The 24,646-nt window shown below is 39.0% G+C and overlaps 2 protein-coding genes across 4 annotated transcripts in view; both read left to right on the top strand.

Annotated features, from left to right (window-relative positions):
- Positions 1-24,646, top strand: part of LOC109054485 (cytosolic purine 5'-nucleotidase) — a 595,585-nt gene that overhangs the window by 95,769 nt on the left and 475,170 nt on the right. The window lies entirely within an intron of this gene.
- The window catches only part of gnaz (guanine nucleotide binding protein (G protein), alpha z polypeptide), a 50,718-nt gene that overhangs the window by 17,469 nt on the left and 8,603 nt on the right, over positions 1-24,646 (top strand). Inside the window, exons 1-2 of one of the 2 annotated variants that reach the window (XM_042732327.1) lie at positions 4,309-5,235; positions 6,227-7,515. In XM_042732327.1, the coding sequence (XP_042588261.1) occupies positions 6,793-7,515 (723 nt within the window). In that variant the 5' untranslated portion in view covers positions 4,309-5,235; positions 6,227-6,792. Of the gene's footprint in view, positions 1-4,308; positions 5,236-6,226; positions 7,516-24,646 lie in introns of those variants that run through there. The other variant, XM_042732326.1, reaches the window with a different exon arrangement.

Here is a 24,646-nt window from a genome sequence, read left to right as displayed (position 1 = left end):
ATGTTAGGGGACCTTACTTTTTTTGTAATAGCAGAATTCATGTGGTAACAGAGCTACACAGTATGTTATGTACAAAGCTAAATATTCTGTTTGTGGTAAGACAAAATAGGTTTTAATTAAATGTATATCTTTAATTAAATTAGTATCAATATTTTCAATAGTTTGTCATTTTTTATTTTAATACAGCCTGGATACAGTCAAGAAGGCGTAACTTGATTTCACAAGAAAACAACTAGTTTACACTGTGGTAAATTGGTGGCGAGTATGAATTGTCACACAGCATGTGAGTAAAAAACTAAGTTCTCTTTCATGTCTTATTGCACTTAAACTGTCAAATACATATGTTTATGTTAAAAACACACATAAACAGTCGGTTATGTCTGTGAAGGTAAACAGGTGGGAAAGACATTGCATGTTTATATTAGATCTGTGTGGCAGCAGCGTAATATACAGTAAATAAATCAATAAATCCACTGCTCTCTTTTTTCTTCTGAGGCTGGGACTCTAAACACTTTCGCTTGAACTTTCACCCTGGTGTTACAACTGGTACACCATTGTCGCTTGCAAAACACAGTGGCGGTACCATAGGTGGAAACTTGCAGATTAAGGGCTGTATTATAATAAGATCCTCTTTCTATGTCACAGTGAGAGCCAAATCTGAGCTATCTGAACAATTAGATTTTTATGAAAAAGTATGATTTTTAGAAACCCCTTTTTTAAACCCCTCACGCGACCCCTGAAACTTGTCAGGCATACGTAAGCAGTATAAATAAGATGATTGGGACAGGCCAAAATGACCCTTTAAATAGGAGTATTTGTTGTTTTATAAATTAGCTACTTAGGCTAGGTTAATCTTAGATAATACTTTATCTTAAAAACAACAAAACAAAACAACAACAAAAAGTTTAGTTAGTATCTGTAATTCTTAAAAAAAAAGCCATGGGACAAAATAGAGTATTATATTTGGAGTGTACACACAGAAGCTGCTCCACTACACTAGCAGAGCAACTAGTTGAACTTAAAATGAGTTTGATATGATTTCTTGAAACATTTATTGAATCAACAGAAAAAACCCTTCACATACCGTACCTTACTTTGTGTGTGTCGTACTTTGCTGTGGCTTTTCCCCGTCAAATCCTGCCACACATATTTGTGCAATAATCTTTCTAAGAGCAGGACTGTGTCTGTGACAGATCTTGGAGATGTATTCTCTCTCCGTGAGACTGATGTAGGAAATGTAATCTCTCCCGTTAAACTAGGCCATGGCGTGATTTCATATTTGTTACACTGCCAATAGCACATGGCCTGTCACAAAGAGCATCCATTTATTATGCTGCCCTCCGGCTCTTGTGTTCTAACAGATCACCTTTAGAGCTCATCTACTCTCCTTCAAAGTACATATTTCATTATGAATTGTTTTAGGGATCCTTTCTCGAGGGATCCTTTATCCATATTGTTCGTGATGCTTTCAATAATCAATGGCATAATGCATTCAAATGCTGTCAGACTGAAGAACAAGGTGTTATGCAAATATATGAACAAATGACTGGTAGCGTTTTTGGTCCGAGCTATCCTGTTGCTGGGGTGTTCTGTCTCTGTGGTTTCAGGGTTTTGCTATGGTGTTTTTATGGGGAGTTTCTATAGGAGTTGCTTTGTGCTTGTTTGGGTGGTTCTTTGGTGTTGCTATGCAATTCCCGAGGTATTCTGAATGGTTCTTAGGGTGTTGCTATGTTGTTGCTCGGGTGCTCTGTGTGGTTCTTAGAGTGTTGCTAGGGAGTTTTGAGTAGTTGCTATGGTGTTGCTATGCAGTTTCTAAATGGGTGTTTTGATTTTTTTTTTTTTTTTTTTTTTTGTTGCTAGAGTTTTCTAAGTGTCTCTTAGGCCCTGTCCACACGAACGCAGTTATTTTTAAAGCCGCAGCTTTTTCTATGCGGTTTGGCCGTTCGTCCACACGCAAACCCAGCGCCAGGTCACTGAAACTGAACATTTTTGAAAATGTCTGCCAGGGTGAAGATTTTCAAAAACTCAGATTGCATTGTTATCGTGTAGACAGCGAAACTGGCGTTTTTGGCTTGTGATGTCGGAGCCAGCGCTGTTATCTCCGCCTACTGGAAACTTTTTCAGACTTCTGATTGGCCAACATGGCTTTACAACCCTCTACGGACACCCTGGCAATTAAATCGCCATTGGCTAGTGAATTTTTTAGTTTACTCGCCAGACTGATTTGATAACCATGTTTGAATGCATATTAGTCATTTTAAATGAACATTTTAACTGGACTGGTGGTGGTGCTTTTTTGGTCATTAAAACTAACTGATACTGATAAGATAATAATGATACGAATTATACTAATAAGAACTATAAAACGCACTAAGGATTACTAAGGATTAATGAGCTGCTGGATTCATGAATATTAATCAGGTTTTGTGTGTCAGCTCGAACTGATTTGCTGAAATTAAAACAGGGACGATAATAGGTGAGCGCTAGCCAATGAGATTGCCGTTTGCGCATTAGCTCCACCCACTACCAGAAAACCCAGAAGTTCTTAAAGGCTGAAGAATTCCAAAGGAACACCGTTTTTTGACAGGAAAATACAACAAAGAATATCATTTACATGTAGCACATCAATTCTCACTCTCTCTTGCTCTGTGTGTGTGAGACAAAGCGACTGCGAGTCGTGCGCCTTCACACTAGAGTTTACGGGACGTCAAATACATGTGCGTTGCACATCCATTCAGAGGAACTGAAAAATAGCACAGATCGCTTGATGGAGAGTGAAACTCTGAAGCACTCAGTCACTCAGCGAGTGAAAATATATATGTGCTAAACTTATACTTAGCCTCCATCTCACACACTGGCCAGTAAAATCTGAGAATTTATTAGCCATTGGCTAATATTAGACATAATTTAGTCCCCCAGAGTGAAGATGGGAGGGATTTATGCAAGGGATTTACTCGCAATGTAGAGATTTGCTTTAACGGTTGAGATTATATCACCACATATTGGCTTGGCATGCTTTTAACAGTGCATCATAGCATGCGTTTGTGTTTTCATGTGGATGGAGATTTTTTTCAAAACGGAAGAAGGAAAAATTCTGTTTATAAAAATACCCTTGTACGTGTGGACATGGCCTTAGGGTGTATTCACACCAGGAAAGTCTGTTAGTTCACTTGCTTTGGTCGGGACCAAATACAATGTAGATTTTTTTGGTTTGGTGTGGTTCACTTTCACACTGCCCTTTTTGCAAGTGAACCAGAAACTATAAACAAAACCACACGTTTTTGCTTAAGGTCATCCATTCATTGGTTCATCCATTCAACCGTACCAGAGTTCGTCTGGAACCGGACTGAGACCACCTCTTCAGCTGGGTCTCAGTACGGTTGTTTGGTCCGCACCCGAGTGCGATTGCTGTATTCACACCTGACCAAAATATCCACACCAAGGGGGCAAATGAACTTCAGTTCGATTCAATTGAACCAAACAAGACAGGTGTGAATACACCCTTAGGGTGTTTCTATTTTGTTTTTTGGCTGTGTTTATTTGGGTGTTGCTGGGGTGGTTTGAGTGGTTGCTATTGTGTTGCTATGCAGTTGCTAAATGTGATGTTCTGATTAGTTCTTTAGTTGTGGCTTAATTGTTCTTAGTGGGTCTTAGGGTGTTGCTATGTTGTTGCTAGGGTACTCTGTGTGGTTCTTAGGGTGCTGCTAGGGTATTTTGAGTAGTTTCTATGGTGTTGATATGCAACTACTAAATGGGATGTTCTGATTGGTTCTTATGTTGTTGGAGTGTTCTGAGTGGTTCTTAGGGTGTTGTTATGGTGAGAACTACTGTTTTGAGTAGTTGTTTTGGTCGCACTATGCACTTGCTAAATGGGGTGCTTCTTTATTTGTTGCTTAAATGTTCTAAGTGGCTTTTAGAGTATTGCAGTGTTGTTGCAATGCAGTTGCTAAATGGGTGTTCTGATTAGTTCTTTAGTTGTTGCTTGAGTGATCTATGTTGCTATTATGGTGTTGCTATGGTGTTTTGAGTAGTTACTATGGTGTTGCTATGCAATTGCTAAAACCTCTGTGAAGCTGGCACCCCATAAAAAGAAATAATCACCAATACTATGCCATTCGTTAGTGCTGATTTGTGGTTTGAGATATTAAACATTCTTTTGTTGACAGAATCTCAAACACCAAACCAGCACAAACGTTCGTTTTTGTGGCACAAATCAGCACAAACACAGCACAAACGAATGGCATAGTTTTGATGGTTATTTCTTTTTATGGAGTGCCAACTTCATGGAGGTATTGCTAAATGGGGTGTTCTGATCAGTTCTTAAGTTGTTGTTTAAGTGTTCTGAGTGGTTGCTTTAGTGTTCTGAGTGCTTCTTAAAGTCTTAATATGAGGCTGCTATGTTGTTTTGGGTAGTTTTTGTGGGGTTTTTCTGCTGTTGTTAGGGTGTTCTGAGTGGTTCTCAAGGTGTTGCTCTACAATTGTGAAGGTGTGCTTTGAGGTTCTGTCTCTTGAGTGTTGAGTAGTTGTTAAACTCTTTATGAATGATTGTTTCCATACAGTTACTAAAGTGGTCTGAGTGATTGTTGGTGGTAGGGTGTTCTAGGCGTGGCCCTTTCACAACACACTGATGCACAAAACTGAGGTTGCATAGCTAGCAGCATTTGCATTCACATACTTTTGCAAGAGTTTGTTTCAGACCTTTTGAAGAAATTTTTATTTATTTATTTATTTATTTTTCTGTGGTGGGAGAAGTGAAAGTAAAAAAATGGGCAAGTAAAAACACCAACCTGACTGAGCCAGCAGAAAACATCCTTATTGTTAAGCCCTGCCATAAAAAACGGTTTTCTAAAGGGGCTTGTTGCATTTGTTACATTGGAATGAGTTGGAGAGAAGCACCTGCTGGTCTGAGCCAGTTATTTTCCACCATGACAGTAAATAAACAGTCCACCTGCTATCAGTTAGCTCAGTGGTTGAGGCTTGGGGAAAGCAGAATGGGCGGTACCTTTTGCTTCAGGGAAGGACATTCATCTCACATCTGTTTCCGTTTCACACCCTGCCTGCCTCTGCTTGTGTGTCTGTCTGTTTGAGAACAAATGTGTGTGTGTGTGTGTGTGTGGGCTTTGTGTGTGTGGGCTTTGTGTGCTGGAAAACCATCTTGGCAGACCTGAATCTATGTTCCCAGAGAGATGCAGATGACAAGGAAGTGCATGATGGGACAGACTTACTATGGAGAAGGTTAGATTTTTGATACAAACCATGATCTGAGGCATGTGTGTGTGCGTGTGTTTGAGAAAGCAGAAGTGTGTAGCAGAAGTATATTGTAGAGCTAACAGAGACTGACTGTACTAATGACCATGTCTGTTCATGTTCTGCTTGAGTTTACCCTGCTTTTGTTACTCGTGGACACATGAAAGCAACTGGTGTGATTTTTCTTGGGTTTGTGACAAGTGCATTTGTTTATTCTGCATGTGTAATTTAAGTGTTTTGGTGTGAAAGATTTATTTCGTGTGCAACAGAATACTAAATCTATGCCCCCACTTAATCAACCTATTTACTTTCATAATGCTACCATAAAAAGTTTGTCTTGGTTTTTTTTTTCACATCACCAAGGTCAGTGTAGCCAGTAGCCAAATAGCTATTTATAGGAGGCTTTGTTTTAGGGCACTTCTGGAGGTGATATAGCCTTTCTCTTAAATTATTCAAATTCAATTTCCAGTAATAACAGCAAATAAAGATAGATCTAAAAATAGAAGCCTTATTATTGGGATGCATCTAGGAGGTCTCTATGGCAAACTTGACCTCCAGCCTACATGCCCTGGTCAAAATGCCTCCTCAAAAGTGGGTGCCAGCAGTGTTTCATTCAGGTCTGACTCTATCCTTGTATGAAACGCTCACTTATCACAATCAAATCAATTCTATATGGACAAAAAGTCCTAGTCCAAGTCCTAGTTTTTTCTCATTGTATATTCTGTTTTAGAAATACGTCACATTACAGAGGTAAAACTGGGTTATGATTGCATGTTTTATGTTGACTTTGAAGTTAAGAACTGTGAAGTGATTAATATTTAATTTTGTGGGAACATCGTCCAGTCCAGAAGGTTTAGGAAGGTTTAAGATCTCTCAGACAGAAACTTTCTTCTTAGAATTCTTAATTTTATTTTCCCTCCTCTCTGTTTGATTATTACTAATGTCTTTTTTTGTTGTTGTTTTTTTTTTTTACCTTCAGGAACATGGGCCTTTAGCTGCCTCACTGGCTTATGTAAGCAGGACGATCTAGTACACAGACGCCCAGAGACATTCCATCGGACGGAAAGGGTCTGAAGAAATTTAAAGCAGGGAGGAGTTGACAACAGATGAATCAGTCACAGAAATACAGGGAAGCACACTGGACGCAATGAGGGAGGAGAGCGATGGAATCTTACGGTTTCGACTTTCTCTCGATGAACACTGACAAGTCCACTTAAAGCCTGCCGTGCTCAGGGGAGAGAGTCCCCTGATATGAACCCCAAGTCCTTGGTATCTGGAAAGCAAACACGCCCTTATGCCAGGGCCTGAGTGGGTCTTCCACCATGTCATGGTAGCATTGTACGCCAAAACATTCATCCTTAAAAAAAATCGCAAACTGTAGACTTGGACAATGCATGTTGTGTAACACCAATTTAAAACTGGTTTTCAGCAAAAGCTTCCTCTAGTATCAGTTCTACTGTATCACCATCTTTTTACATTGCTTACATTTACCTTCCACTCTCCCACTTCCTGGGATTACCAGCTCAAGTCCAGGTGCAGTCAACCATGGGGTGCCGGCAGAGTTCGGAGGAGAAGGAGGCCGCCCGGCGTTCACGTCACATTGATCGACGCCTCCGCTCAGAAAGCCAGCGGCAGCGGCGTGAGATCAAACTTCTGCTGCTCGGCACCAGCAACTCTGGCAAGAGCACCATCGTGAAGCAGATGAAGATCATCCATAGTGGAGGCTTCAACCTGGAGGCCTGCAAGGAATACAAGCCCCTCATCCTCTACAATGCCATTGACTCGCTCACCCGCATCATCCGCGCCCTTGCCACCTTGAAGATCGACTTCCACAACCCCGATCGGGCTTACGACGCAGTGCAACTCTTCGCTCTCACCGGGCCTGCTGAGAGCAAGGGTGAGATCACGCCAGAGCTCCTGGGGGTGATGAAGCGCTTGTGGGCCGATCCAGGTGTGCAGGAGTGCTTTTGCCGCTCCAACGAGTATCACCTAGAGGACAATACATCCTATTATCTAAATGACCTGGACCGCATTTCTGCGCCCGAGTACATCCCAACCGTTGAGGACATTCTGCGCTCACGTGACATGACCACTGGCATTGTTGAGAACAAATTCACCTTCAAGGAGCTCACCTTCAAAATGGTGGACGTGGGTGGCCAGCGTTCAGAAAGGAAGAAGTGGATCCACTGTTTTGAGGGTGTGACTGCCATTATATTCTGTGTGGAGCTCAGTGGCTATGACCTCAAGCTTTATGAAGACAACCAGACGGTAAGGAGAGCCCAATTTTGAATTCAGGCCATTGGTGCGAACAGATAATGCAAGCAGAGACACATGAACTCCATGTTATCTGCACTAGGCTACGTACATCTCCACAGTAAATTAATCTTGTCCGTGGCACTGACAAACAAACTGCTTTTATCATCTTGCTACCACATTTCCTGTAGCACACAAGTTTCAGTTACATTCAAGCTATTTAGAGACCTAACAGTACCCTGCTAAAAGACCAGCGTAGCGTGTTGTGTTTTAAACACTGATGTTCCTAGTAAATTTGGACTGAATTAACCATCAAGACTACATTGGTCATACTAACTTCATCAGAAAGATAATGCTGGGCGCCCAGCCAAGGGTAGGTGGTTTACCAGATTAATCAGCCTAAGCTGGTCTGTTGGTCTTAGTAGGTCTCCAAGCCTTTTGAATCTGATGTTTTGACTCCTGGATCTTAGATAGGTTTTGGGCCCTTTTTCAGCAGTTTAGACCCTCCATAACCATTGCCTCCCAACCAAACAACTCCTTAACCCTCTGAAGTCGATTAACGCGTATACGCGTTTTGGGGTATTTTCTCCTGATAACCCCGAAAAGAATTTAAATTACACTTTCAGTTTTGATCGTACAGATTAGAGCAATACATCAATCGAATCTGTAAAGGGTCTACTTTTTTTTGTATACAGACATAATAACAACAAAACTTTGTGCACTTTTAAAATAAAGATAACAAACAAGGAGTGCTGTCTGCAGCCTTTGTCTGCGCTGATCTTCAGTTACAAATGCGTCATTAAAATGAACTGTAACTCAGTGAATACTCAACGAAGAGACATGAGAGAGATATCTATAGAAAGCCTGACATGTCTACTTTTAAACTAAACAAGTGCTGCTGAAAACAAATATTCTGTGGTAAAGTAATCCATATGAAAACAACGCGATGTCCGTTTTTCACGTCTCCCTTCATTATCTTCTAATGCGACCACGCCCCCCGCGCCGAGCGCGCTTTTGAGATTCAAATGTTTCACTGAAGCGCGCGGCTTTTGAATACGCCCACACAACAGAAGACAACGCAGCGAGATTGTTCTTCAAGTTTTTTTTTATTTTACTGTTTGCTTCGCGATGAGAGGAATAAGAGATAATTCACCCCAAAAATATGTGATGTGGTTGAGGATTTGAGATTTGGATTTCCTCAGAAAAAAGAATGAAGCACTTTATTCAGCAGAGATCATAAACATGATTAAGTCTCTTTTTATTTATTTATATACTTGTATTAGTTTTCACATAACGTGTAAACATTTTACTAGTTAGACTTTGTCCAAAGACTTTTTCCAAACTATAATTCCTGACTAAATGTATAATCAAGTGAAATATTATGAAGTTTCAATAACAATATACACTACTATACCATTCAAAAGCTTGATGTAAATAATATAAATGTAACAATAAATGTAACTGTAACAAATGTAACAATCATTGCTGTTCTTTCAATGTATCCCCCCTAAAAAACCTGAAAAAAATATTCTCAGCTCTTTTCAACATTAATAATAATAATAATAATAATAATGATAATAATAACAATAAATGTTTTTTTTTGTAGAAAATAAGATTGTTAAAAGGATTTCTGAAGGATTGTGTGACTGGAGTAATGATGCAAAAAAATTCAGTTTGAAAGTCAGCTTTGATTGTTCCTAATAAACTGTTTAACTGCACTCACAAGTGAATATTAAATTATGTTGTGGGATAATTAAATATATTCTAAATAAACTACAAACATAATATTATATACATTTATTTTGTCCTCACATTCTTTCTTGTAACTCATCCCTCTCAGTGACACAGCTGACTGAATGGCTCATTATGCAGCTCATTATGCAGGCCTTTGTCTCCTCAGGTGTGAATTCATGATAGTTGACGCCTACTCGCATATGACTTTTACCAACAAAAAAGTGTCTCAGAAAATTTAAATTAATATATTGTTTTCTGTAAGTGAGTAAACAAGATGATTTTCACATCATTTAGAAAAACAAAATTCTAGGCTACAAGCTCCAGTTCTCAAAATTCCTGGGAACCAATGTTCTGTATGTGTTTTATTGCCTTTTTTCAACTGATTTAACATTTTTAGTTTTTCACTAACCACGCATAACATTTTTTTTTTATCAAAAACACAATCATGTACATACATGCTGCTCACATATTATTATAGCCCAGTTTGTGCTGATTACAGTGAGATTAGCATTTAGCCATTTAGATATTTATAAGAAACTGAAAAAAGCACAAATGTCAGGGCATGACAAAACTTCTCCAGGCCCCAAAAATACCCTTAGACTCCAGATCCTTAACCAGTGGTGCGTTCCCTTAGAATGACATAATGCTGCCTATCTACCATAGTATGATGCATTGTTAAAGAAATTAAAGGATTAGTTCACCCAAAAATGAAAAATCTGTTATTAATTTCTCACCCTCATGTGATTCCTTCAGACCTTTGGCACACAAATTAAGATATTTTGATGAAAGCTTTCTGACCCTGCATAGACAGCAATGCAATGACCACATTTAAAGCCCAGAAGGTAGCAAGGACATTGTTAAAAAAGTCCATGTGACATCCGTGGTTCAACCCTAATGTTATGAATCTACAAGAATACTTTTTGTGTACAAAGAAAACAAAAAAAACCTTATTCAACAATTTTTCTCTTTCGTGTAAATTTCTGCCACACATTCACATCACGAGTGATGCTGCTGATGCAGGAGCCGGCATTCTGATGTTGTGGTACTCTAGTGAATGCCCATCGAAGACTGACACGTAAGAGAAGAGATTGTCAAATAAAGTTATTTTTGTTTTCTTTGAGCCCAAAAAGTATTCTTGTAGCCTCATAAAATTACTATATTAACGATGCCCTTACTACTTTCTGGGTCTTGAATGTGGTAGTTGTGTTGCTGTCTAAGCAGGGTCAGAGAGCTCTCGGATTTCATCAAAAATTATCTTTGTGTTCTGAATATGAACAAAGGTATTACAGGTTTGCAACGACATGAGGGTGAGTAATTAATGACAGAATTTTCATTTTTGGGTGAAGCTAACTAAAAAGTCACAACTGTTTCCCAAAACTGTAATAACTTTGTTGCACACCTATAAAAAAATAATAACAAGAAACCACAAGTTGAGAGCTGTACTGCTGTTCCAGCAACACAACTTTGCAGTTCTGGCAGCGCGAAAGCCTATTGGGCAGCATGTTGATATATAGTTTGATTCCCAGCTCAAGGTTCTTTGCCGATCCCATTGCCTTTTCTCCACCCTATACTTTCCTGTCTGATCTGTACTGTCATATTTAATAAAGGCATAAAAAGGCTGAAAATATAATTTTGCTGTGCTGTTTGCGAAAGTTCATTGGAACTATGGTTTCGGGATAAACATTTTATCTTTGAACTAATTAGTAATGACAGAACATGTGACAATTGCTAGCTAATGATACATTTGGGAAATGCACACCAGACTGGGAGACCAGAGTAAACTAGCTAAGACCAGCAAATTAGATAAGGCTGAGTGGACAACCGTTAAAATTCATGTTAAGATAAGCTAGTCTTTACAGTGGACTTCCCGTCAATTAATAGCAAATGATATTTACAGAGTAAACCCGATTATATTTGCCTCCGTTAATTAAAGGTGTATTTATGTTGAGACTCGGAATTAACTTTTCTAAACGACCATCTTACCACATACATTCTCTCTCCATGTGGTAAAGCTAATTGCTTATCAGTGAGTTCAAAGACTGCATACCTGTGTGCGCTATGCTAAACCTTTCCCCTCGACTCACAACAAGAACTTCCAAGTAGTGCATTAACCTGGAATATCAATTAGAGTTGGGGAGTTAAAAATAAAAGTGTTCTGTATTGAGGGGAGGGAGGGGGGTGTACAAGAGTGATAATTGAGTTCACAGTGCAAGGTGTCAGGGTGTACCCGCGAGAATTATCAAATTTAGCACTGGGGAAAATTGCTGATGTGATGGGGGTCAGAGAAAGTTTTGTGTGTCTTCTGCTAGAAAGTTTGAAAGAATAAGGAAGTAACAAGCTGCAAGAGAAGTGAGGAAACTGTAGGAAGGAGTTAGCATCTCACTAAGGGAATGGTGAAAAGAGAATATATTAAAGGGGGAAGGGTGAACATCCTCCAGTGGTTTTGCGGATTTGCCGTCTTATCTGGTTGAGAACCGTTGCAGCAGTCAGAGATAGCATGAGGTGATCTTCGAATATGATTTATAACCATGTTTACAAGGTGCACTGATGATTTTCATGGTAGATTCAAATGAAATAATGTTTTCAAAGGGCACATATTATGCAAAATTCACTTTTACATGTTTAACATAAACGTGTGTTGGAAGTGTGTGTACACCCTATAATGATAAAAATCCACCTGCTCTTTTTTTAAAAAAAAAATCCCCATTAATCATAAGCAGTGTCTCAGAACAAGCTGTTCGCAGAACCTGTAAAATGTGACATCACATTTTACAAGCCCCGCCCATGACTGTTGACGGGCACTGCCATATTAGCAGAGACACCGCCCTGAGTGAACTGCACACAATGCACCATGTTTATCTTCAACCTAGAGCATTTAAAAGCAGCGTTCAAGTAAGAAATGTCTTCTTATTACAGCTATAGACAGTATTCAGTCCAGACCAGAGAGTGATTCTCTGTTTTTTGTTTTATTGTTTGGCTCATATTAAAGTGCACCTATTATGGGTTATGAAAGGTTCATATTTTGGTTTTGGGAGTCCGGAACAACAAGCTTACATGCATGCAGGGTCAAAAAACAATTACATTGTATTATAATATGCATTTATTTTTACCTTATTTGCTCAACGACTCCCAAACGATTCGCTCAATGATTGTGTGACGCTAATCTGCGGTGATTGGTCCAATTGGTCGATTTCATTTCCATTTTATCATGTCTGTAATGCCTGATAAAGCAGCATTTTTGAGCGCAGTGCTGCTTTGTGAACAGCGTTACCGGGGAAACAGCTATGTATTTTTACCGCTCCAAAAGCGGCACCTAGTGGCAAAGCATTAATTTTCATTTTCATTCAGACCAACGGGAAAAGACCAACAAGTGGGCGGGCAATATGCTAATGTTTCATGTTGACATCAACATGAAACGACTTGGGATTCATTTTAAAAATGACTTGTTTCAATGATTCAGAGTCGACTCTTTCTTTTGAAAGACAATAACTTTATACATGGTGCACATTTAGATTTAAAACTTTTCATTCACTTATAGTTGTGTTACACACTGCATGAAAGGTAATTTTCAAAATTCCATAACACTTTAACAGCATATAGACAGCAGTATAGATTTTGTATATTAAGCTACTGTCGCTTAAAACACAGATCTAATATAAACATGTGATTTCTTTCCCAGCTGTTTACCTTCACAGACATAACCAACTGTGTTTTTGTAACTTATGTGTGTTTTTAACATGAACGTGCATGTATTTGACAGTTTAAGTGCAATAAGACATGAAAGAGAACTTTTTAGTACTTGGATGCTGTGTGACAGATGCTTTTTGTGTGTGTTTCGAATGTGTGCGCTCAGGAAGCCATATATAAGAAGTTTAAACTAATATGGTTTAAAACACATGATTTCAGCACGATAGACATGAGTATCCAAAGTATGAGCTGTAAAGGCACAGTCCTATTCTGAAAAAGAGGGCAGGGAGCAGCAGCTCATTTGCATTTAAAGTGACATGCACAAAAACAGCCAGTTTCTGCTTCCACTCAAACCAGGCATATTCAAAATTATATGATAAATTATCTGTGGGGTATTTAGAGCTGAAACCTAACAGGCACATTCTGGGGACACCTGAGACTTTTTAACACAAGTTCCTGGTCTTACAGTATTTTGAATGGTGCATCAATTAGCTTTAGGATATCTTGAATATCCTGTTTCAGATATATATTATATTATGGAAGTAAAACAGCTTGGTGTCATGTAAAGTTGTTTTTAAAAGATAGTGGATACATATGATACAAAAGTTTTTTTTTCCATGTTCATAAGAAAGATGTTGTTGCTGTGCTAAGTTTTTTGTTCTCCTTGACCATCAAGGAGAGGCTCATGGAAAATTTGGGCTACATAGGGCCTCACGAGTTTCGTAAACATACGCTAACAACTAGATGAGCGTGTGTTTGTGCTCCAGGGTCTGAGGTGAGGCTCTGAATTAGATTACTCAATAAGCACTCATCTCTGAACTGGCCCACATGTGCTGCCGCTTGTGTGCTGCCAATCTGCTCTAGTTCTGCCAGTATGGAGCAGAATTTGTGAAATGATACTCTGCCCATTCACTCACTCGCACGCATCGGGTGAGGCAAAAGGGATCAGTGCGGTCACCGAATGATTGACTCAGAGTGGCAGAGAATGGTTTAAAGCAATGCTTCGTGGTCTTGAGAAAGTCTGTCTGAATGGACTGTCTGCCACAGGGAGAGACACGAGCATTAAAAGAGAAATTGAACGACGATGCTCTGAAGAATGTAGTTAATAGGAGGAAATCTTGGTGACTTGTGTGTTAAATAGACAATGTTGACTAAGATGACAGGGTCGGGGAAGTGACACTAAAAGCTTTTGTGCTGCAGTAATGTGTCTATACAATCACTACTGTATATATGACTTTTGAACACAGTCATTATATAGGAAAACAGGACTCTATTAAAATGTTTGGCTAAATGAACAGCAGATTTCTCAGCATATTAAGCCAGTATACAGCTACAGGCAGAAGCGTCATGCTCACTCAAACAGATTTTGGAGCCAAGTGGGTTTTGAATGGAACAAATAAATGAGTCACAATTGCTGAATAGTCGTGAAGTAAGGTCAACTGGTTCATGTAGAATATTATTATAATTTTTTTGTATTTTAAGAAAATAATTGAAATTTTAGGCTTTAATTAGCATGCTAACAGTGTTCTGTTTCATAGCTGTTGGACAATTTGCATGGCAAAACCCTCTTGGTTTTTTATGTTTTATTTTTTAAATTCATCCCCTTTAAAGCACCTCCCCTACAGCAATACGTACGTTGTTCACAGAAGGGTGCCTTTGGATGATGTTTGCATCCCAAGTAGGTTTTTGAGTATCACATTGCACTGGGGTCAGTAAGATTTGATTTGAAGTGACAGTAAAGACATAACATTACAAAAGATTTCTGTTTTAAATACATGCTGTTCTTTTAAACTAAAAAAAAAAAAAATCCAGATTTTTTCCTGATAAGCCCTTTTTATCACAGTTTCAACAAACACAATCAGCCACACAACCGTTTTCAACATTAAGACTTCCTTCACAAACAAAAAAAGTCATAAATATGAACTGGATATATTAATTAAAATCATATAATAATTTGAATCCAGGTCTTATTGCTCACTAAAACCTCTATATAATTAAAAACACCAACAGAAACATGTGAAACATGTTTGATGTTTTAAGGCAAGTTTTTCCAGAACACAGCAAACACTCTGAACCTGCCCCAGATAATGAATTACCTCCTGTGTGTATCTATGTATTTCCATGTGTCATGAGCTTTGCAAAAAGCAGTTTCACTCAAGCTTAAGTGAAGCAATATTTTATAGATGGTGGTTCTCCAGAAATTTAGGAAACATTTTAGTTACAGCATTAAGATCACATGGTCACACTTTAGTTTGGGGACCAGTTCTAACTATTAGCTTTGTCTTTAGCCTTTTTAAAGTCAAAGCTTTATTGAGCCTTTTAGCCTCAGTAAACTACTAATGCTGCTTATTAATTGTTAGTAAGGTAGTTGTTAAGTTTAGGTATGGATAAGGATTAAAGGATCGAAAATAGGGTCTTATAGAATTTGGCATTAAACAGTTAGTTCACCGAAAAATGAGAATTCTGTCATTAATTACTCACCCTCATGTCGTTTCAAACCCGTAAGACCATAAGAAAACACAAATTAAAGGGGTCATATGATACAGTTAAAATTTTTCCTTTCTCTTCGGAGTGTTACAAGCTATTGGTGCATAAAAAAGATCTGTAACGTTGCAAAGACTAAAGTCTCAAATCCAAAGAGATATTCTTTATAAAAGTTAAGAGTCAACCACTCCCACCTAAAACGGCTCGTTCTAACATGCCCCCACGTCTACGTCACTATGTGGGAAGATTTGCATAATGCTGCCCAAATGTTCACGCAAAGAAAGAAGGCGTAACTTTTATTCTCACTGTTGCCATCGCCGTCATGTCGTGTAGACGCTGTGTGTTTCGTTGTGAAAGTGAAACTACTTTGTTTGGTCTTCCAAAAGAGGACACGACTAGAAATCAGTGGTTAAGTTGTATTTACAACACTGTTCCAGAACAGTTCAACCCAAATATTCAGATGTGTGCAGCACATTTTATAGAGGACTGTTTGCTGATCCTGGGAGAGTAGACAATGCCGGTTGTCCTGACTCACAGTCTGTAAGTACGTTTACATATTTAAAGGATTTGCCACTGACGATTCAAACACAAGTTTTGAGCAGTGTAGAGTAGCGCTTGTTTGACGTTTCTCTGATCACAAATGCAGACATGATTGTATGTTTACACGGCGCGCCGCGATGCAACGTGTAAAAGATAGTATAAGTCAGCGGTTCTCAATTCCAGTCCTCGCGCCCCCTGCTCTGCACATTTTGTATGTTTCTCTTATTGCTTCAGAAGTTTGTTCTGTTTGAACGTAAGTGCCCTGCGAAGTGGACATCACAGGATAATCCGCCATGATTCCAGTTCGAAGTGAACGTATATGTTCCATTCAAAGTGCATTGAAGTGTGATGAAATCTGAGAGCTTAGACAGCAATGCAATTACCACAATTAAGGCCCAGAAAGGTAGAAAGGACATCATTAAAATAGTCCATGTGACATCAGTGGTTCAAACCTTAATTTTATGAAGCTACGAGAAAACAAAATAACTTTATTTATTCAACATCTTCTTCTCTTCTATGTTAGTCTTCGCCAGCTGTTCACGACAGTACCATGACGCATGCGTAAGGTGCTGCTGATGCAGGAGCCGGTGTTCTGACGTAGGACATCCATCTTTCTTAGTCTATATATTCTGGTAGTTGTGTTGCTGTCTGTGCAGGGTCAGAAAGCTCTCAGATTTCATCAAAAAATATCTTAATTTGTGTTCTGAAGATAAACAAAGGTCTTACGGGTTTGGCACGACGTAAGGGTGAGTAATTAATGGCATAATTTAAATTTTTGAGTGAACTATCCCTTTAATGCTTTAATGTGTGCTTTAGAAGTATGATTAAACAGCCAATATATTAGAAATATGCTTGCAAATATGCAACTAGTTAATAGTAATAATTGGTCCCTAAACTAAGGTGTTACCAGTCCCACCTATTATGATTTTCACCATGCTTCAACCCTACTTTTAAGTAATTTTTTGACCTAATGAAAGCAAATTCAACAGATTTGAATTAGAAATGTCCTCTCTTCTGTAATCCAACCATCCCTCATTAAGGTAAAGCTTATACCTGCACATTTGGTACAAAAGCTTTCCAGTAATTTACTGCCACATATGTAACTTTTCAGCTACTATACACAATCATCTAATTCTGCTAGGGACTTCAAGCAACAGTTGTCAATTTTGTGGCGTGGCGCATTTTATCTTCTTTTCCCCCTTCAACATCCCTTTCCAGTTTCCTTTTTTTGACCCAACCCTCCCTTAAAAAAGGTTTCCATGGCAACTGTTGCCAAGCAACAAAGCAGTCAAACGCTCCTAATCCTGGGCTGTTGACAATGAGTTGTGACTGGGAGGAGGAGTTTGGGGGGTTTACGTGGTGCTTGGCAACCGGAGAGAGGACAGAAGTGTGCGCGTGCAAGAGGCGGAGAACGTTTGCTTGTGTGGAGAAGAATAGCAAGAGGAACTGCATTGAGCAATAGTTGGTTGAAGCAATGCAGCTCTGATGCCAGTTGGCTGGGAGGAGTTGGAGAGAGACTCAAGAACTGGTTCATCATGGGAGGGATGCTTGGGCAACATTGAAGGATATATTTGGCTTTGAGGAAGGTCACTGATGGAGGACTTCTTCTGTCTCCCACTTTATGACTGACAAGAGCCATTGAAGCACATTAGATGTAGGGGGGGGTCTGATTTTTGACTAGAAAGCAATGAAAATGTAAAATTATTAGGGCTGCCCCCTATTAGTCGACAAACCATTAGTCGACCAGAAGAGGCTTGGTCGACCAAAATTTTATTTGCTTAGTCGCAGAAAATAAATAAATAAATAAAAATCCACATTGGCCAAGACAACGGTTGGTTTACGGCTGGTCTATGTGGTAATACAGTGGTCTACATCGGGCAGGACATCCAAACGCTCGCCTATCATTCATCGACCTTAAATATGCCTTATCATTTGAAATATGTAAGTATTAGCAACGTTACTTGGCCGCTAATACAGATGGACAAATGAAGGAGCCGGTGCGCTCACTTGCTTTTAATATATTCTGTTATTTTTGCTCATACAGATAAGAGTAATACATCTTTGTATTACATCTATAGACAGCGAAATGTCAACATTCAAATAAGCCAATTCAAATGAAATACAAATATTCTCAGATTATGTAATCAGTATTAAAAGTACAGACAGTCGCATCCACTGCTGCAAAGATGACGTGTCATTGTGGCCCACTTCATCTCTTAAACCGAGAACAAAGAAAGCACTAGTTTATCGATACATTCTTAAAATGTTAATGCAGCCTCCTTACTGTTTTTCCCTGACACATTCATCATCATTAATTATTCTGTCGCTGTGCTGTGGCACGCTTATGCATGTGTTTGAGAGCTTATAGGCTATGTAGGCAATTAAAGGCTCATTAAATAGTTTATAAATAAACATGCGATTAGTTGACTAACGGTTCAAATGAACAACTACTAATCGACCAGAAAATCTTTAGTCAGGGGAAGCCCTAAAAATTATGCAATCATTTATTCACACTCACGTCGTTCCAAATCTGTATGACAAAATCGTAGACAAAAGAAGATATTCTTAAAGATGTCTTAGTGTTTTTTTTGTTTTTTTTGTCCATAGAATGAAATAGGGTTGTTTGGTTCCCAGCATTCTTCAAAATATCTTCTAGGTTCCTAAGAAGAAAGTAAGGCCCTGTTTAAATCTTGTGTTAAGATGCATTTTTGTTGATCTGATCACAAGTGGACTACACTAAATACAGGTATAAACAGGGTCTGAAACATTTGTAGCTTGTCCGCTTTCGACCACATCCAGAGGTAATCGAAAACCAGTGCTCATGCAGTAGTGCTGACTGATTACATGTAATCTGGATTACGTAATCAGATTCCAAAGATAACTGTAAATACTCATAATTAGACTATATTATTTTTTTAAATACTTGTAATCAGATTACAGTTACTATTTATTGATTACATGATTACAAACTATTCACACAATAGCAATACATTTTATTTTAAATTTCGTTTATCTACATTCAGAAAGTCTTTCAGTTTTTTGGACATTCACATAAAACCAGTCACTTGTGAGGTGGCTATATATACAAAAAATAAAAAATAAAAAAATTATTGAGAGGCCACACAGAATTTGACCACTGGATTTACAAAAGTTAATCATTTTAAGAAGTGTTTTCTGAACATTTCAACATTTGCATCAACTACTGAAAAGATCGATGAACTGATGTATTTTAATTTTATTTGATTTATATTTGATTCATATTTTTAAGTAAGTGTTATTTTTTTTTTATTATTTTAGAATGTTTTATTTAAATTGTAATTTTTTATGCTTTTAATTAAACTCACAAACCCCCTGCAGTATTTTTATGTCAATATGGTACATTTATATCAATGTGATAAACAGGTTAAGTCAAAAGTTATCTACAAGTACTCAAGAATTAGTCAACCGGACTACCTAAAATGTGTAATGTAAACAGATTATGTTACTAACTACAGTTTTTGTCAATTTGAAATCAGTAACAGTCTACAGTTTTATAAGTAATCTATGCTGCACTACCGAAAATGCATTTGACTGGATTGCTTTCATAGTGTAGACACACTAAAGACTTAAATTTGTAATTTGCCCCAAATTTGGAAAATATGACAGTGAATGACGATTTTTGACACTCCTTCTTTGACAGCCACACCCTAGCAACTGGATAGTGTAGCAAGATCCTAACAACCACTCAGATCACATTAGCAACCACTTAGCAACATCCAGGCATCCACAATACACATTACAGTAGCATCACAGCAGGACAAACAAGCACCTCTCACATTTTCTTCTGAAAATGAAAAAAAAACAAAAAAAACAATTCATTCTTAATTTGTATTTTGATACATTATACTGCAGCCATTGCCAGTAATATGCAGGGATGCCAAGGGAGCTAGACAGGCACTGACTCATATGTTTCAATTACTGATAAACATGGATGTCAGTGATAAAAAACCCATAGCAACTCAGGCAGCTTAGCCTCCCTGCATTCAGTGAAGCTTTGATGCTAACCATATTAGCCACATTAGCTGAATTGACTTATATCAAAGCAATTGTGAACATTTAAATTTGTCAACCAGATGTACAATAGCTTGCTAACAAGGATTGCCAGGCCTGTGTAACAAAACTAGCCCAGTGGCCAAATCAAAAATATCCCAAAATCTCTAAGTATACCTAAAATACACATTTTACAGTCACTGTGTTACAGTATAAAGAGTTTCATCTTGATCAATATATAAATCGCTATATTGTAGTAATTATGAAGTCTATTAAGACTCCCTACCAGCATCCCTCCCTCACAAAACTCATAATCTAGCACAGTTTTGTGAATGGTAGAAAGCAAAATGTGTGAACTATTTCAATAAAGTATTTCAGTGAAATAAATATATAGTTTATGCAATATGTCAAACCTTAAACCCACAGGAAAAAATAATCATCCCTTGGCAGCAGTTTAAAAGTAACTCAATTTCACTTGGCAACCCTGATGTTAATATGCTTCTACCTACAGTTTTGCAAAACTCTTTTACCATACACTTTACCTTAGTGCACAATTTGCAAACTACAAAAATGTAAAAAAATACATTTTTACATTTGCATTGCATAACCAGCTCCACATATAAAGCTTTTCTGATATAGTAAACTTGCTCATCAGCTCACCTGGTACAGCATTGCACTTGCAAAGCAAAGAACTCAAGTCCCATGACATTTAACATTTACATTTAATCATTTAGCAGACACTTTTATCCAAAGCGACTTACAAATGAGAACAATAGAAGCAATCGGACCAACGAGAGAAAAAAAACAGTATACAAGTGCCATGACAAGTCTCAGTTACTCAAGCACAGAACTCGTAGCAAGGTTTTTTTTTTTGTTTTTTTTTCAAGAATAGGATAGACAAGAAAAGAAAAGGTAAGTGCTATTATTAGTTGGTCAAGTGCTGGCGAAAAAAAATGAGTCTTTAGATGTTTTTTGAAAATGAGTAAAGACTCGGATGTTCGAATTGAGATTGGGGGGTCATTCCACCAGCCGGGCACAGTCCAGGAAAAGGTCTGTGAGAGTTATTTTGAACCTCTTTGGGATTGCACCACAAGGCGCAGTTCACTTGAAGAACGCAAGCTTCTGGAGGGCGCATAAGTTTGAACTAGTGAGTTTAGGTATATTGGTGCAGTGTCAGTGGTCATCTTGTAGGCAAGCATCAGTACCTTGGATTTGATGCGAGCGGCTACTGGTAGCCAGTGTAACCTGATGAGGAGAGGAGTAACGTGAGCTTTTTTTGACTCATTTAAGACAACCCTCGCTGCTGCATTCTGGATCAGTTGTAGAGGCTTGATAGTACATGCAGGAAGGCCCACCTGGAGAGCATTACAATAGTCCAGTCTGGAGAGAACAAGAGCTTGGACAAGAAGTTGGGTGGCTTGCTCTGACAGGAAGGGTCTAATCTTCCTAATGTTGTATAGGGCAAATCTGCGGGACCGGGTTGTTGTAGCAATATGGTCTGTGAAGCTTAACTGATGATCCATCACAACTTCTAGGTTTCTGGCTGTCCTGGAAGGAGTTATGGTTGACGAACCCAGCTGTATAGAGTAGTTGTGATTTAACGATGGGTTAGCTGGAACCACCAGCAGTTCTGTCATAGTAAGGTTGAGCTGAAGGAAATGGTCATTCATCCAGCTTGAAATGTCACTCAGACAGGCTGCAATGCGAGCAGCTACCGTCGGATCATCTGGTTGGAATGAGAAGTAGAGTTGAGTGTCATCAGCATAGCAGTGATAGGAAAAGCCGTGCTTCTGAATGACAGATCCTAATGACGTCATGTAGATGGAGAAGAGAAGTGGTCCAAGTACTGAGCCTTGAGGAACCCCAGTAGCAAGAAACTTCACCCCTCCAAGACACCCTGAAGGATCTATCTGAGAGGTAGGACTTAAACCACAGAAGTGCGGTTCCAGAGATGCCCATCTTTCTGAGGGTTGACAGTAGAATCTGGTGATTAACTGTGTCAAAAGCAACAGACAGATCCAGCAAGATGAGTACTGAGGATTTGGAAGCTGCTTTTGCAAGTCGCAGGGATTCAGTAACTGAGAGCAGGGCAGTCCCAGTTGAGTGGCTGCTTTTGAAGCCAGATTGGTTGCTGAACAGGAGATTGTTCTGTACAAGAAACATAGAGAGTTGGTTGAACACAACTCGCTCAAGTGTCTTTGCAATGAATGGAAGAAGGGATATCGATCTGTAGTTTTCCAGAAGTGCTGGATTTAGAGATGGTTTCTTAAGCAGTGGGCTTACCCAAGCTTGCTTAAATGCTGAGGGAACTGTACCAGAGTGAAGAGAGGAGTCGATAATGTGAGTAAGTGAAGGTATGACTGAAGAAGAAATCGCTTGAAGGAGGTGAGTGGGAATAGGATCAAGTGGGCAAGTAGTAGGATGACTGGACAGGATAAGTTTGGAAAACATCCATCTCTGAGAGTGGAGAGAAGGAGGAGAGAGAGTGTGTATTAGTTGTTATGAAGTTATCATTAGTCTGTGGTGTGGAGAATTGGTCACTGATGGTTCTTGCCTTATTTGTGAAGAAAACTTTAAAGTCGTCGGCTGTTAGAGTCGATGAAGGAGGAGGTGGAGGCGGACTAAGAAGAGAAGAGAAAGTTTTGAAAAGTTTTGAGTCAGAACAGTTGTTAATTTTGTTGTGGTAGTATGATGTTTTAGCAGTGAAGACATTTGCAGAGAAGGAAGACAGGAGAGACTCATACACACTGAGGTTGGTAGAGTTTCTTGATTTATGCCATTTCCTCTCTTCAGCCCTGAGTTTAGAGCGATGTTCACGGAGAACATTGGACAGCCAGGGGGCAGATGGGGTGGTGCATGCTGGTCTGGATGACAGTGGGCAAAAGTTGTCCAAGCAAGAGGTCAGAGTGGAGCAAAGAGTGTCAGTAGCACTGTTAGTGTCCAGAGCTGAAAACTGAGCGAGTGAAGGAAGTGAGAATGAAACCAAGAAGATAGGCAAGATGGAGAGAGTGAGCGTAGGTTCCTTCGAAAGGTGACCTGCGGTGGAGCGTGTACCCCTTCAGGCGTAAGTGCGAGGTTAGCAGTTATGAGGAAGTGGTCTGAGGTGTGAAAACGAGTTACAATAAAATATTTCAAAGACCTGAGCTAAAATGGCATGGTTGCTTCTGCAAGTGGGTTTTTATCTTGTGTTTCATTTGTTAACACTATTGGTTAGATTTAGTGTAGGTGGAACGTGTTACAGAATGAACTTTTCGTGCCACTCACTAAAATTTAATTTAATTTAGCTCCACTCACTGGACATTTCGCTATGAAATAGTTGCAAAGCTTACAACAAGCAATGTAATATCATTTTGCAGAAATGTTGTGCCAGCCACGTTTTTCTAATGAGCCTGGGTTGCAGGTCCTATAATAATTTAATGAAAAGAAGCAAAAACTAGGAGAGTTTTTAAGTTCAAATACGGATAATCTTTGTATAATGTTCTTATCTTCGACAAAGGAAATGTAAGCAGGGCAGAATAAAGAGAACGCGAGACAAATGTGAGACACAAAGCATGGCAATTATGAGAAGGTATGGTGTAAATGTACTTTACAGCTCTCTCTTATTGCTGCTAGTGCTATTAGAAGACTAGACAAGAGTCGTTTTCACACAGCTTCAATGAAATGGATTTTCTAGAGTGAGACGTCTCAATCCAACAGTTCTTATTTACAGGAAACAAAGCATTAATACACTGTTGAACCTCCTTATTAATATTTAAGCCTAATGAAGGCTTGTGTCTGGAGTGCGCAGGAAGAGGCCGGGCGTCACGCTGTGTGGTGTGTCTCAGCGGGGCACCCCCTCCCGCTGGCTTCCTGCCTCCTTTTCTCTTTCTTTTTCTCTCTCCCGTCTCCTTCTGTCTCTCCCACACTTAGCTCTGGAGAAGGCTGTAGTTGGAAACACCTTGAGCTTCAACTAAGCAATTCTACAACGTCCCCTGGGCTGCACGATTGGTTATTGGTTGGACGTTTGGCTAATGGTGTGACCTGATTTCAGAAAGCCCAATTCAAGGCCATTGGAGGGCCTCTCTCTGTAGGAATATGAGTGCACACTTGAGCCTCAGCGAAAATCGCAGCCTCTCGCAATCTGGCAGCTGGCTAGACGTTATGGATACATGTTTGTGTGTTTATGAGACACAAAAACACCATATGAGTTTTTCCCCAAATAATCAAATGTGTGCACCATTTTTCAATGATTACATTTGAATGTCATTGAGGATTACTCATACTATAGGATATATATAAAACAGCACATATTCCCCAATATTGTGCTTTTGGTCCTATTAATATTAAAGGGGTCATATGATGCTATTTTAATTTTTCTTATGTGTTTGGAGTGTTACAAGCTGTTTGTGCATGCATAAGATCTGTAAAGTTGTAAACACTAAAGTCTCAAACCCAAAGAGATATTCTTTATAACAGTTAAAGGGATACTCATTAATTACTTACCCCATGTCGTTCCAAACTCGTAAAAGCTCCGTTTGTCTTCAGATCACAATTTAAGATATTTTGGATGAAAACCTTTCATTTCGGGGTGGAGTATCCCTTTAACACTCGACCACGCCCTCCTAAAACACCTCATTTAAACACGCCCCCACATGTCTATGTCACAGTGTGGAAAGATTTGCATAACACCGCC

This window comes from Cyprinus carpio, chromosome B10, assembly GCF_018340385.1.
Source record: "Cyprinus carpio isolate SPL01 chromosome B10, ASM1834038v1, whole genome shotgun sequence".
Lineage (NCBI taxonomy): Eukaryota > Metazoa > Chordata > Actinopteri > Cypriniformes > Cyprinidae > Cyprinus > Cyprinus carpio.
The sequence above is the reverse complement of the archived record's forward strand: the minus strand, read 5'-3'. Positions and strand labels throughout refer to the sequence as shown.